The 15,393-nt window shown below is 44.4% G+C and overlaps 1 protein-coding gene across 1 annotated transcript in view; it reads left to right on the top strand.

The window, feature by feature from the left end:
- HSF2BP (heat shock transcription factor 2 binding protein) overlaps positions 1-15,393 on the top strand; it is an 85,174-nt gene that overhangs the window by 13,947 nt on the left and 55,834 nt on the right. The window contains exons 4-6 of the mRNA XM_005675652.2: positions 3,874-3,977; positions 10,305-10,454; positions 12,944-13,076. Of these exons, the coding sequence (XP_005675709.1) occupies positions 3,874-3,977; positions 10,305-10,454; positions 12,944-13,076 (387 nt within the window). The remainder of the gene's footprint in view (positions 1-3,873; positions 3,978-10,304; positions 10,455-12,943; positions 13,077-15,393) is intronic.

Here is a 15,393-nt window from a genome sequence, read left to right as displayed (position 1 = left end):
ATAAATGAAAAGCAAAAGTCCCTAACTCTTTGCTTAGGAAAACACTTTATCAGAATTCATTTGAATTCAACCAGATTGATCTTAGTTTTTTTGTGTGATAGAATTAAGTTGATATTCAATCAGGTAGTTGTTCATTGTATGCTGGCTATTTGTTAAGCTCTGCTAGGTGACCTGGGAATATACACAGGATAAAGTCAGATCCTGTTCCTTGGTAATTCACAGGTAGACTGAGGAGCTCCTGTGTGGAGATGTGAAAAGATAGAGCCAAGTACAGTGGCGGCACCAGCCCAGGAGAGAGTCGTATTAGTCACATGTTGTTCTTAGGAAACAGTGCTCCAGTGGCCTTTACGTTAGAAAAAGCAGCAGATTTTTGGCCATGCAAGAAGAAAAAAAATGCTACTTCCATATTCTTGTTCCAGTTCTCCTCCCCTACTCCTTTTGGTTTGTTTAAAAAATTGGACAGCTAATTAAAGTGTTGTTTGGCTAGAAATGCATTTAAACTCTTTAACTGAGGGTTTTTTTTTCTTTTTAATGAATCCTAGAATATTCTCATTTTTTCACTTTTCAACTTAAATATTTTGACAGGCTGATCAGGTTAAAATGAGGTCTTTAGAATAAGTCCTAGCCCAGTGTGACTGGTATCCTTATTAAAAGAGGAAAGCTGGACACTGAGGCCAGCATACACGGAGGGGAGGTGATGTGAAGAGACGAGGAGGCCAGGCACAGGGGAGGCAGGCGGGATTCTGCTGCCACAACCCAGGGAGGCCTGGGCCACCAGCAGGTGGGAGAGGCGGGGAAGGATCCCTTCTCCACAGGTTTCAGAGCAAGTGTGTCCCTGCTGACACCTCAGTTCTGAGCTGCAGCCTCCAGAACAACGTGAGGGTGAATTTCTGGTCTAAGCCATCCAGTCTGTGGGCTTTGTTAGGGTAGGTCTAGGGAACTAATACATCATCCAGATCTTGGCTCATGGTGAGGATGGACTCTTACTATGAGATGAGATGGTGTCTGACTCTTTGCAACCCCGTGGACTGTAGCCTCTCTGTATCTTTCCTGTGAATAAGTTGATAGTCATTCTCATGTTATTAAAGCTATCAAAGAAGAATTCTGAGTTTCCGAAGATAAATAGATGTTGAAATGGCCTGTGCGTTAGATTGTTTCTATATGTCAGTTGTCTTGGCCATCCTTTTACTCAGTTAAAAGTTAACAGATTTTTCTTCCTTCATTTTGAATGCTAAAGCTTAGCCATTGAGATCCCATCTAAGCTGGGTGGCAGCCTCTTTTTGTTCTAATACTGAGACTGGGTAAGATGATGTCTTGACCATAATGTCCCGTTGTTTAGTCTCTAAGTCGTGTCCAACTCTTTGCAACCCCGTGGACTGTAGCCCGCCAGGCTCCTCTGTCCATGGGGTTTCCCAGGCAAGAATACTGGAGGGGGTTGCCATTTCCTTCTCCAGTGGATCTTCCCAACCCAGGGTTTGAACCCTCGTCTCCTGCGTTGGCAGGCAAATTCTTTACCACTGAGCCACCAGGGAAGACCATATAATGCACTGTATGTATTAGTGTATTATTTCTGTCTTTGATTTTTTTAAAAAAACTGTAGAAGGATGAGACATAAAATAGCCAAGCCTTTTCTCTCTTCAAGGATTAGCAGAAGATTATGTAAAGAAGTGAAGTTCGTTTACGTGACAAATATTTGTACAGTGCCACTCGGTGCCATGTCCTAGGCATGTCGCTCATGTTCTAAGTATGTGGGATTATCAGTACACAGGAGGATGCATGCCCGTCTGTTTTAGGGGCCAAGCTGAACAAGCGAGTTTTGTCAGGAGGTGGCGGCAGTGCTCCAGTTTGGCCACCAGGTGGCGGCCTCATCCTGAGAGCTGGGAGTGGGTGGCAACCCTGACACAGCCTTTGAATACTGTGGGGTCGAGTCGGACCGTTTAACCTCATCCTTTTGTTGTGTTAACCTACAGTAAGGTCATTAGCAGTTTTGTAGAGTGAGAGATTATGACATTATTGTAAAGAGTCTTCTGGGTGGTCTTAATTCCTCCATAGTTTTACATGTAAGACTTGTAGGAGTGTGATTTCCTATCTTCTTTACCGTGTTTGAGGAATATACAGTTTAGTAATAGAAGAAAACATTAAAAGTTAACTGCAAAGAAAAAGTTTTATGCTATTAATGATTTTATTTTAGTTAAAAAAATTTTTTTTTTTGGTTTGTGACCATTTGCAGTTCACATTTCACTCATAATTATCTATGTTTTCGTTTAACATTGTTACAAAATGCAGATATGTAGTTTTCAAAGCATAGCACTTGATCAGTATAGTTGGTTTCTTGGGTGGCCAGGACTAGTGGGACAAAATAAAGATTTCCAGTGTAAGTCATACTGGGTGTGATACATCCTAAAAGGGCAGAAAAGAGAACTGATGTGAAGGAGAAGAAGGGGTCCTATACTGCTTCACCCGTTTCTAAGGAACTCATTTTAAGAGAAGCTTTGCCAGTGGATTCACAATCATTAACTGAATATCTAGCTTTAGGTTTTAATCTCCTGCTCTGGCAAAGGATCTCTGGAAAATGTAATGAAAGTGTCAGTTGCTCAGTCGTGTCTGACTCTGTGACCCCATGACTCTGTGACTGGAAATGGCAACCTACTCCAGTATTCTTACTTGGAGAATTCCATGGACAGAAGAGCCTGGTGGGCTACAGTCCATGGGGTCGCAAAGAGTCAGACACAACTGAGCGATTTCCACTCCCAGGGGATTCGGATGTGCTGTAAAGCCTGAGAATCAATGTCCCGAAGTGTTCCTACTTCAGTGAGTTACACCAGTCGCTCTGAGCACACGTCCACTCAGGTCTTGGTATATGTTAGCTTTGAAACGTGATATCTTAGTCTTTGGGATCAAGCCACTTAAAGCTTTTTTTGTTTTTTAAATGGGAAACGCTTTAATAAGAGACTGTTTTCATAGGCAACCAATTAGCAGACTAATGAGCCATTTAAATTTCTTTACTTAAAACCAGTATTCAAGAAAGGTGAACCCCAAATGCAGCCTCTTACTGCTAACCAGACTATGCACAGATGTCAGTGGGCGTGCCATGAGCGTGCTGTGTGCCACTGAGGCGGGCCCCCCACCCCCAGCCCTGGGCCCTGGCAAACAGAGAGCAGTGATTGTTCACCGGAGGCACTGAAGACTGAGTTACCTTTTTTCTTGGTTTTCTGAATGTCAGTGTTTCTGTAGCGTACTATTTTTTATTTAAACTTGATTATCTGGTTAATTTCAGATTCATGAACATGGATGTCTTTTGGGAATTTTGTTGGCCATGTGACTCATTATCTGGGCGAGTACGGTGGCGAGGAAGCGTGCCCTCCTCCCCGCCTCTCACTGTGGCCTTTTCTCTTCTCATCTCTGTGGCTGTTGCCTCACTGCTCCATTGACAACGGCGGCAGCTGTTGTCGTGGAGCCAGTCTGCCAGCGGGTGAGACGAGTGTGTGAATCAGCCCGGCTGGCACCATCTCCTTGCTGAACTGCCTTCTGCTTTTTATGGAGCACATAGGAGTGTGTGCCACGAGACGGTTGGGCTGCCCAGCCCTGCCTGCACTCCTTTAAACAACACTCTTTCCTAGAACCTTCAGTGTAAGTCTGGTGGTGAAACGAAGTCTTAAAAAAAAGCAGAAAACAAAGAAGGTACTTTCTGCTATGGGCAAAAAGGTGACAGAAACTTAAAAAGCAGGACGTTAGAATGTTGGTTATCCCAGCACTGGTTATGTGAGAAATCCTACCTAAGAAATCAGGCTTTCCTAAGAGAAAATGAAGCAAAATGCATGGTCAGGAGAGATCAGTGACTTGAAATACTGAGTATTCTTGTGTCTCTTGTAGACCTGGAGAGGAAGGAGCAGGAGTTAGAGCAACTGAGGATGGACTGTGAGCACTTCAGAGCCCGCCTGGAGTCCGTGCAAGCAGACAGCGTGAGGGAGAAGAAGGTATGATGCTCACCAGGCCACAGGAAGCGCCTGCGCCATGTTTGTGGCCACAGTCTAGCCCTTATGCCTCAAGACACTGTATTTTCAAATGTATTTATTCTGAATGGGTTGGAAAACAGTTGATCATTTGGATTTGACAACCATTTAACATGGAGGCTGTTTACTTGGTGCCTTTTGATAGTCACTTACTGTTAATTTCTGTGTTAAAAGACCAATCCATGTCATTAAAATTCATAATAATCCTGAAAAAATCATGTAGTAATTATTTGTAATTAGAGCTAGATATATAAATAGAAACATGTTTAATTAGGAGGTCACTTCTGATATTTTGGAAATAACCAATTGCATTTCATTTTAATATTTGGGGAGACATAACATTTCTTAAAAACTATACATTTTCTTTTCATGGAATAAGTTATTTCCTCTTCTATAAAGCTAGAGCTGTTCGGAATTTGGAGCTTGATTGTGTCTTTATTTTGGGACAGTACAATAGAAACTGGTGACAGCATCCAGGGCGTGTTGTTGCCTGTGTGCTGGGAGGTGTTCGTGACTGTCATGCCGCTCACTGGTTTCTGCAGCACAGCTGGGTCAGCAAGCGCTGTGAACCTGGAGAGATGCTGGGAGCCTGGCTGGGTCCCACCGCCTGTGTGCTCAGCTCTGTTTCACGCCTCCTCCTTGTGTGGACGAGTTCTGAGTGTTTGTGGCTAAAGTGGAGGGTTCCCCAAACTGGTGGATTTTGTATAGACTTCATTTTTTCCCCACAGCGCTTGATTATTTATCAAGAATAACTGTTCCTTAGCCCAGATATACATAATTTCATAGTTAAGGAATACAGGTAAGTGACAAACTTGCGTGGAACTCAACCCAGAGACATTCCTTACATTCTGGAATCACATTGCACTCTGAAAGATAGCAGCCTTCCTCCTTGCTGCAAAGTCTTTTATGGAATGTCTGTAGAAATTTCTGCATATGCCTTCTTTTGTGATTCAGCCAAAGCAAGCTTACAGAAAGCTGCAACTCCCAGGGGTACAGCAAGCGCTCCAACAATGTGAGATCGCAGACGCTTGGCCAGAGGACCATGTGTCTGAAGTTTCGTCAAAGAACTGGGAGCCCTGGGAGCTTTTCTCCTTGACTGCTCAATGATGACGTCCTTCCAGACTGATAGACTCTAATATCAAGTAGGTAGGGAAGATCAGGGAAGAGTTTCAGTCTCAGAACTGTTAGGGTGTGTGTCACTTACTGAAAGCTGACATTGTAGCTCAGTCATACTCAGTTTAGATCATGATAGACCAAGATGGGTGCATGATTAATTTGTCTGGACCTAAAAGTTTCATTGTCCAAAAGAAGTTGACCTGCAGGCAAGAAGGAATTGGATAAATGTGACCAATGCAATCCCCTGATTCAGTACTCCTTAAAATGTCGGGACATCTTGGCTAAGGCTGAAGCTTAAATTGGGCAGAATCTTAGATTTTTTGTTTCTTAAATTGATAAGCATAGGAAAAAATGCATATTTGTTGGCATTTTAGATGTTATGCTAAAAATAAGCCACCCTGGGAAAGTGCCAGAATAAAGGGCAAACAGCTGCAGTGAAGTAGCGTCAGGTCACAGCATGGTTCTGCCCAGACACTTTGACCTTAGTTAAAAGGTGGGCGTATTTTAGGTTAGACTATTTCCAGTTAAGTTTCCTGTTTAATAGTCCCTCCTGTTTAACATGGGTGGGAGGCCCTGTGAGTGTTCTGTGACAGGGCTTGTCTCTTCCTGCTGTAGGGAGCTGGCCGCTGCCTTTTCTGCCCAGGGCTGAACAGATCGTGTGGCTAGACTCTGCAGGCTTATTTTAGAGTTGAGGAACCAGGAAAGAATGCAGGACTGGATCCTGAATTAGAGCATTGCTGGTAAGACACCAGTCTGGGGAAAAGTCATGGGGAGAATGCAAACGTCACTCAAACCAGCATGTAAGGAAAGACAAGAGGTCAGAATGTGGACTCAGAATTCTAAAGACATGTGCTCACCCCCAGAGCTTAGTCCCAGGGACCAGCAAAGCTTGGCTCCTGCCCTCTCCCCGCTCCACCCCACCCCGCCCCGTTGAGGTGTTTACTCAGTGGAGTCAATGGAAGAGCCTCGATGGGTCTTGATGTGATCTAGGAGGCGGGCTGGGAGAGTTCTGGCAGTGGCAGCCTTTGAACTTGAGAAGAAAGAGCCAGTGAATTGTTGGGGGATATCTCTCTGAATGACTTTGGAAGGCTTGTGCTGTTGTTATAAAGCCAGCTGTGGCTTCCCACCGTGTCTCTGCTGGCTGAGATTTTAGTGCCTGACCCTGCTTCCCCATGTGTGTGGACTGGTCACAGACAGTGGGCGGAGTCCCTGTGTTGCCTCCAAGGAGCTGCGTGTTTGTGGCTTACTTATGGCTTCATTCTCAGTGTGTTTTCTTAGGGTGGCATCTTTCATACTAAATTAACTTAAATTCAGACTGCTAGTTTTGGTTTGTCGTTGTTCAGTAGCTCAGTCGTGTCCGACTCTTTGTGACCCCATGGACTGCAGCACACCAGGCTTCCCCGCCCGTCACCAACTCCCGGAGCTTGCTCAAACTCATGGGCATTGAGTCGGTGATGCCATCCAACCATCCCATCTTCTATTGTCCCCTTCTCCTCCTCCCTTCAAACTTTCCCAGCATCAGAGTCTTTTCCAGTGAGTTAGTTCTTTGCATCAGGTGGCCAAAGTATTAGTTTCAGCCTCAGCATTGGTCCTTCCAATGAATACTCAGGCCTGACTTCCTTTAGGATTGAGTGGTTAGATCTCCTTGCAGTCCAAGGGACTCTCGAGTCTTCTGCAACACCACAGTATGAAGGCATCAATTCTTTGATGCTCAGCCTTTTTTTTATTGTCCGACTCTCATACCCATACATGACTGCTGGAAAAACCATAGCTTTGACTATATGGATCTTTGTAGGCAAAGTAATACCTCTGCTTTGTAATATGCTGTCTAGGCTTGTCATAGCTTTTCTTCTAAGGAGCAAGCGTCTTTCACGGCTGCAGTCATGAAATACAGTTTTGGTTATCTATATTTAGTTTTTAACCTGTTAGGAAAGAGTCACTACTTTTCTGATAATAAACGGGAAGTTGTTGCAAACATTGTATATTATTTCAGGAAAATTTTTAAAGAAAAATTAACTGATAATATAGTTCAGTTAAAATCAGAAATGAACCTCACAAATATCACAGTTTAAATATTCCCCCATTTAAGGACATTTGGGTTATTTCCCTTTTTTGGGAGGGGTATTATGAATAAAGGTATTATGAACATCTGTATGTAGGTTTTTGTGTGAATGTATGTTTCCATTTCTCTGGGCTAAATGCCCAAGAGTGCAATTACTGGGTTGCGTGGTAGGTGCATGTTCAATTTTGTAAGAAATTACCCAGTTGTTTCTCAGAGTGGTCATGCCCTTCCATATCATCACCAGCCGTGCTGACTGATTCACTTCCTCCACATCCTGATTAGCATTTGGTGTTCTCACTGTTTTTTATTCTAGCTGTTCTGATAGATGTGTTGTAGTTTTAATTTGCATTTCCCTGTTCGCTAATAATGCTGAACATCTTTTCATGTGCTTCTTTGTTGTCTATATATTCTCTCCTATACAATATCTGTTCGTGTCTTTTGCCCATTGTCTAGTTGGATTTTTTTTTTTAACTGTTAAATTTGATGAGTTCCTAATATATACTAAGATCCTGTATGACCCACCTCCTAGAATAGTGGAAATAAAAGCAGAAATAAACAAAGGGGACCTAATTAAACTTAAAGCTTTTGCATGGCAAAGGGAACTATAAACAAGATGAAAAGACAACCCTCAGAATGGAAGAAAATAATAGCAAGTGAAACAACTGACAAGATTAATCTCCAAAATATATAAGCAGCTCATGGAGCTCAATACCAGAAAAACAAACAACCCAATCAAAAATTGGGCAGAAGACCTAGAAAGACTTATCCAAAGAAGATATCCAGATGGCTAATAAGCACATGAAAAGATGTGTTTTCATCTCAACATTGTTCATTATTAGAGAAATGCAAACCAAAACTAAAATGAGATATCACCTCACGCTGATCAGAATGGCCATCATCAAAAAAAACCTACAAACAGTAAATGCTGGAGAGAGGGTATGGAGAAAAGGGCACCCTCTTGCACTGTTGGTGGGAATGTAAAGTGATACAGCCATTATGGAGAGCAGTATGGAGATTCCTTAACAAAATAGGAATAGAACTACCATATGAGCCAACAATTCCACTACTGGGCATGTACCCTGAAGAAACCATAAATGAAGAAAGCACACGTACCCCAGTGTTCACTGCAGCACTACTTGCAGTAGTTAGGACATGGAAGTGACCTAGATGTCCATCGCCAGATGAATGGATACAGAAATTATGGCACATGTATACAGTGGAATATTAGTCAGCTATAAAGGGAACACATTTGAGTCAGTCCTAAAGAGGTGGAGGAACATAGAGCCTATTATACAGAGAGAAGTAGTTCAGAAAGAGAAAGGATTGTATTATATACGATATAAATATTGTATAGTAACACATATATACGGAATCTAGAAAGATGATACTGATGAGCCTATTTTCAGGGCAGCAGTGGAGATCCAGACGTAGAGAACAGACTTTTGGGCACAGTTGGGGAAGGAGAGGGTGGGACAGATGGAGAGAGTTGTGGAAACATATACCTCACTGCATGTAAAATAGATAGCCAGTGGGAATTCGCCGTGTGACTCAGGGAGCTCAGCCTGGTGCTCTGTGACAACCTAGAGGGGTGGGGCGGAGTGGGAGGTGGGAAGGAGGCTCAGGAGGAAGGGGACACGTGGGCGCCTATGGCTGATTCGTGTTGATGTCTGGCAGAAACCAACACAATGTTGTAAAGCAGCTATCCTCCGATTAAAAATAAATTAATTACAAGATAAAGTGCTCTCGATATGTTCTAGGTGAAAGGTGAGTGTTATTGTGGATGGAATTATTTTCTTTGAGTTCTTGATATCATTGTACAGTTTGTACAGCCCTGTGTCAGGGCACATCTGCCTGCACCCGCCAGATGTGACCACAGAAGACAGTTCTGATGGTCATTCCCAACAGTTCTCGTTGATCTTACAGAAGAGCCAAGATAACCAGCCTAATCACAGTGCAGCCTGCTTCAGTTGTGAGAAAAGCTGGAATTCTGAAGGATAGGCTGTGAGTCAGTGTTTGCATATGTCACCACAGCTTGAGTGGCTGAAGTGCACATTTAGGAACCAGGCTTCCGTCCTGATGAAGGCAGATATTAAAGACCCAGAGTTAATAAATCACATAAAGCAGTTTTAGCAAGTATCCTAGGCTCAGGGGCCATTTTTCTCAAGTAAATGTGACTGTGTGGTGGCTCAGATGGTAAAGAATCCACCTGCAGTGTGGGAGACCCGGATTAAATCCCTGGGTTGGGAAGATCCCCTGGAAGAGGGCATGGCAGCCCACTCCAGCATTCCTGCGTGGAGAATCCTAGGACAGAGGAGCCTGGTGTGGGCTCCAGTCCATGGGGTCTCAAAGAGTTGGACACGACTGAGTGACTAGCACTTACGAAGTCAGGAAACCTCAGGAAACATGGAGAATGACACTGGCACTGATGGTTGGGGGGTGGGAACGCCCCCACCAGCCAAGATTCACCCGAAGGCGAACCTCTGGGAATGCTTGTGTGGACAGAGGCGACGTCGGGAGGGCGGGGGCCTTGGTAAGAACCCTGGCTGACTTGTCAGCTGTTCCTTCGGGGGCTGTGGGAGACTGAGAAATCTGGGCTCCATCTTCCTGTGACTCTGGGCTTGGCTTGCTGGGTCAGAGCATGCCCAGGAGGCCCTTCCTTCTCACTCCTCTCCTTCTTCTGCTCCCATCTTTCCTGCATGCTCTTGACTGTGTCACCTGGCATTTTTACATTAGAAATACTTCTCTATGAGAGGATTTCTGTGTTGGCTTGTTACTTTCTTCAAGTGTTGTAGGCGGTGCTGTCCTGGGTATAGCCACTGGGACCTGAGATGCCACGTTTCCCATCTGACTTAGAAGGAGTTGAATTCATGTCTTTGGCAGTATTTATAAACTCCAATGCAGTGGCATGTTCTTTGAGTGTTCTTTTTGCCCCTGCAATTAAAAAAATAATGAGTTTGTGCCTCACCCTGGGCTAGTTTTCATTCGCTAGCTGTTTACTATATCCTGTCTTCACTTCATTTCTTTAAGAGTGTCTTCAAAAGGGGGAACACAGTAGAGATGCTTTGAGGCTGAATGCTGTCCATTTCTCTGATTTTATCCTGTTTTGGTTTCAGGAGAAGCTGGCTCTTCGACAGCAGCTGAATGAGGCGAAGCAGCAGCTGCTGCAGCAGGCCGAGTACTGCACAGAGATGGGCGCCGCGGCCTGCACCATCTTGTGGGGTGTCTCCAGCAGCGAGGAGGTGGTCAAGGCCATCCTGGGAGGGGTGAGCACACCATAGGCTGGCTGGACGCTTGATTCATGCTTGTGTAACGTAGAAGGCACAGTGCCTCTGTTCGGGCGCCTCCAGACTAGAGCCATTTGTTTTGCTCGTGAGGTACTTTTGGAATCCCAGCTGTGTAGGGCCTGCGGTAACCTGGATCCAGGGGTATGTCAAATGAAGGGAGTGAGCTCCCTTCTGTCCCAGAGTCTTTGTGGTGGTGTGGAGGTAGCGCTACTTCAGGGTCGTTACTTGACATCTGTGTACATGTAACAGACTTTAAAGTGCTTTTCAAGTGAAGTCACTTAGTTGTGTCCGACTCTTTGTAACCCCATGGACTGTAGCCTACCATGCTCCTCTGTCCATGGGATTCTCCAGGCAAGAGTACTAGAGTGAGCTGTCATTTCCTTCTCCAGAGGATCTTCCCAACCCAGGGGTCGAACCTGGGTCTCCCACATTGTAGTCAGATGCTTTACCATCTGAGCCACCAGGGAAGTCATATACCTTACTTCCAGGGGTGAGATAATATTTCATTGCCTCAGTGTTATGTAATAGTTTGTTGTTGTTTAGTTGCTGAGTTGAGTCCAACTCTTTTGCAATCCCATGGACTGTAGCCTACCAGGCTCCCCTGTCCATGGATTTCCCAGGCAAGAATACTGGCGTGAGTTGTCATTTCCTTCTCCAGGGGATCTTCCCGACCCAGGGATTGAACCTGCGTCTCTTGCATTGGCAGGTGGATTCTTTACCATTGCACCACCAGGGAAGCCCTTGTGTTATTTATCATATCTGTATATATAAAATAGATGTTAATAGCATGTGCACACACATGTCAAGGAACTTCACAGGGGAAGAGAGATTTGACATGAACCTTGATTCACTGGCACAGCAGCAGTAACAGGAAGTGAGGAGGGTGGCTCAGGAGGAGAGAAGGGTACTCAGGCCTGAGTGAGACGCAGGGAGCGTGTGTGAGTCTCCTGACACAGGGTAGGGGTGAGTGTGTTGATGGAGCAGTCCAGGGCAGATTCCTAAGGCCTCTGGGGCAGGATTCCTTAAGGCTTTTTGAATGAAAAAGTGACAAGAGAATTTGGGCAGCTTAACCTGACAGTGAATGAGGATGGAGGGAGGGTGAGGCTGTAGATGTGGAGACTGGCCAGGAAGACATCGGAGCCGCCCCTCCCCCGTCCCCCCCAAGTGATAAATAGGGGGATGGGAAGTGGGAGAGCTGTGTGGTCGAAGCATGACTGGTGACAGGATGGCCTCCCCAGCCGAGAGGATGACAGCCTAGGAAGACTGTGCCCTGACTCTGGGGAATCGTGTGGTCCTGAATGGAAATAAACACCCAGGTGGATGGTTGGTGGGAGGGCCATATAGTACTTACTCGTCACTTGTAGAGATAGAAATGGCGGAGGGACTAAGTGTATTTTAAAGTTTATTGAGCTTTCTTGAGGTATAACTTATGTATCATAAAATTCATTTATTGTAAGTGTACAACTTAGTGCTCTTCAGCTAAGTTTTGGAGGTGTATAGTATCTCCCAATCCGGTAAGGATATTCATATCACCTCGTGTAGTTCTCTTGTGCCATTGTACAGGCTCTGGTTTTCAGACTGTTTCTTAGAACCCTGCCTCTTCTTCCTCCTTCCCCCAAGGAAGTGCTTTCAGGGCTCTGTGAACTTGGAAACTCTTTTTGCTGAGGAAGGGAGACTTAAATGGGCTTCCATGCAGGAGACCCACATTTGATCGCTGGATGAGGAAGATCTCCTGGAAGGGAAATGGCAGCCCATTCCAGTCTTCTGACCTGGGAAATCCCATGGACAGAAGAGCCTGGTGGGCTACAGTCCATGGGGTCACAAAGAGTCTTAAATGCCAGATGAGCCTGTTTGCTGTCTTTTATGTGTTGAGGTTTCATATAAGATTTTATTTGAAAAATAATTTCTGCCAAAGGTTTGAAAACCTCTGGTTTCATGCCTAGAATAGATAACCTAGTTTTCTGGTATATTTCTAGTATATTTTTGGGTGAATTTGTCCAAGTACTTCTGTCATTGTATAAATTTGAACTGTTTCCCATATGTATGGGCTTCCCTTATAGCTCAGTTGGTAAAAAATCTGCCTGCAATGCAGGAGACCCAGGTTCGATTCCTGGGTCAGGAAGATCCCTTGGAGAAGGAAATGGCAACCCGCTCCAGTATTCTTGCCTGGAGAATCCCATGGACAGAGGAGCCTGGCAGGCTACAGTCCACGGGGTTGCAAGAGTTGGATACAACTTAGTGACTTTACTACTACTAACTACTACTATATCAGTCTTCAAGGTAATTTTTCTATATGCCCCAAACCTCTTTTTTTCTTGATCTTTTCAACAGGAAGTTTTAACGAGTGAACAGATTTTAAAATACTGCTTCTGTAATTAAAACTGGAGTTTTCTGTGCCCTTCACTTTGAAAGTGTTTTCCTGCTGGTAGCCCTGAAAGGTTGTGACGTTCTCATTTCTAAACTTTCAGGATAAAGCTTTGAAGTTTTTCAACATCACTGGTCAGACAATGGAGAGTTTTGTGAAGTCACTGGATGGGGATGTTAAGGAGCTGGATTCTGATGAAAATCAATTTGTTTTTGCTTTGGCCGGAATCGTAACAAGTGAGTAATTCCCTGTGAACGGAGTGACTTTCCGGAATGTATTCCAGAGCAGTAATCACAGTCAGGGTGTGTGCGCATGAGCACCTCTGGTTCAGATGGGCTCCTGCCCTGGAGACACTGACTCAGTGGATGGGGTCGGACCGGGTGTGTGTGGTGGAGCATCACCTGGGTGATTCTGATAAGCAGGCATCAGTGAGTGTGAGCCGCTCACCTCAGGAAGCAGGATGGCGCTGCGTGTTCTCTTCAGTTCTGTATGTCGACAGAAGTCAAAACTGTGTGTTTAGCTACTTGTTGCCTGGCATCATCGTCATTTACTTATATCCGCCTAAAGTAAAAGCCTTAAGCAGAGCTTCAGGTAGGCTCTTGCTCTTGTTTTGCTGTTGTAATTCAGTTCAGTTCAGTCGCTCAGTCGTGTCCAACTCTTTACAACCCCATGAATTGCAGCATGCCAGGCCTCCCTGTCCATCACCAACTCCTGGAGTTCACTCAAACTCACGTCCATCGACGTGCTGTTGTAATTGAAGAATTCCAAAACATCTAAATTGTCTCTTTAATGAGTTTTCCCCAAAGATTATAGTTACGATTAGATAGAGTTCTAACGGCAAAACTGCTGTAAAGGATAAAGCCAGATGACTAAATAATTAATGCTAATATAGTGGAACGTGGTATATACTAGTGAGTATTAAGGCCCATTGTTCTGAAGTCAGTGAAATAGTTATAGTGCTATGGCTTACTTTTTTACATTGTTCTTTCATCTGCTGTATGCTATGCTCCTCTTAGGGTGATTCTCTGCTTTTAAATAGAGGGGAAATGTTATTTTTCTTTATCTACTGAAATCCTAAGGCAGTAGATCTCATGTAGACAATTTCTTCATAAGCCTTTAAGAGCTGGTGATATTCTCCATGGGCAGATGTTGACACCCAGGTGTTGTCCAATCTTGATTTGGCCTTTGTCTGCTGGAGGACGGCCTCATGCACTTTAATCATAGCCTCTTCAGCTGGTTGAGGCTTGCACTGCTCCACCTTCTAAAATTGCTATAAGATATCTTTTCTCGTTTGCCGGGGTCCAGCACTGGTGGATCCAGGGAATTCGAAGCAGAGATGGCGTCGGCATCTGAGGAATTAATTGCTTAATTAAAGATATGGAGGGAGATTAGAAAGAAATAGTGTAGTAGGAAAATAAGTAGAGAAAAGAGGCTGAATAACTTGGTTTACGTGGAAAACCAATAAAACTCCAATACAAGGAGTTTGCACCACCTACGTAGGCCACCGACGCCCACTTGAATAGCAGAGGGTGCCCTGCCTTGGGCTCCCTCTCGCATGGGTCTTAGAAGCCAGGGCAAGTAAGTAGACATGGCGAGCCTCCACGCTCCAGATGGGAATTCAGCCAGAAAAGAAAAGAACAAGAAAAGACCACATGGGGGAAACCAGTCTTTCCAGGAACTGGCCCATTTCTTTATTTTCCAAATCCACTTTCATACTTTTGTTGTACATAGAGATAAATGTGTTCTCAGCATATCTTTGTTCTGACAAGGGTCTTACATTTGTTTTACAGTATCTTGTGGTCTGGAGACCGATCAACATTTTACACCTTTCTTTCTATTGATAAAAGTTAATCGATCAGAAAACTTGTTCCCCTTAAGATCTATTTAGTCTTAAGATAGTGAAAAAGGTACATTTTTAGATAGCAAGGACACAGTGATTTATAACAAAGAAAGAGGAGTACGGTGATCTATAACAAAAGAGAAAATTCATTAACTCAAAAAGTCTAGTATTGCTAACATCAAAAGTACTATATTTCTTTTTCTACATTCCAATTACATTGATTAACATACTCCCAGCTGCCTAAGGATATGGAGGCCTGGCGGCAATCATTAACTCAGCAATGAAACCCCTCACCAACATAATTTCTAACTAAGTCGCTAATATTACACTAATAATTTTATAACTTCTCAAAAGAATCTGTTTTTAGAAAGTTTAAAGCATCTCGTGCCTCTCACGGTTGGGAGGCTGTAAACAATCACATGTGGCCGGATAATCCTGTCAGGCAGGCTAGAGAGCTATCAGAGGAGTTTTTGGACCATGCCCAGGAGATTTATTAACTGGAGTCCTAAGTTAACTCCTTTACAGAGAGAGGTGGTGGGGGATAGCCCCCCGTAATGTCAGAAGTGTAGGTGAAAGGCATAATGCAGCAAGGCAGGCAGACTCTGGTTTTTGGGGCAGACGCACGAGCAGATTCAGCGAGGCTCCCTTAAGGCCCGACTCGCCTTTGCCTGTCGGGCCCCTTAACCTCATGACCTTTGCCATGGGCGGGACTC

This window comes from Capra hircus, chromosome 1 (assembly GCF_001704415.2).
Source record: "Capra hircus breed San Clemente chromosome 1, ASM170441v1, whole genome shotgun sequence".
NCBI lineage: Eukaryota > Metazoa > Chordata > Mammalia > Artiodactyla > Bovidae > Capra > Capra hircus.
Note: the sequence above shows the minus strand (reverse complement) of the source record. Positions and strands in the feature narration are given on the sequence as shown.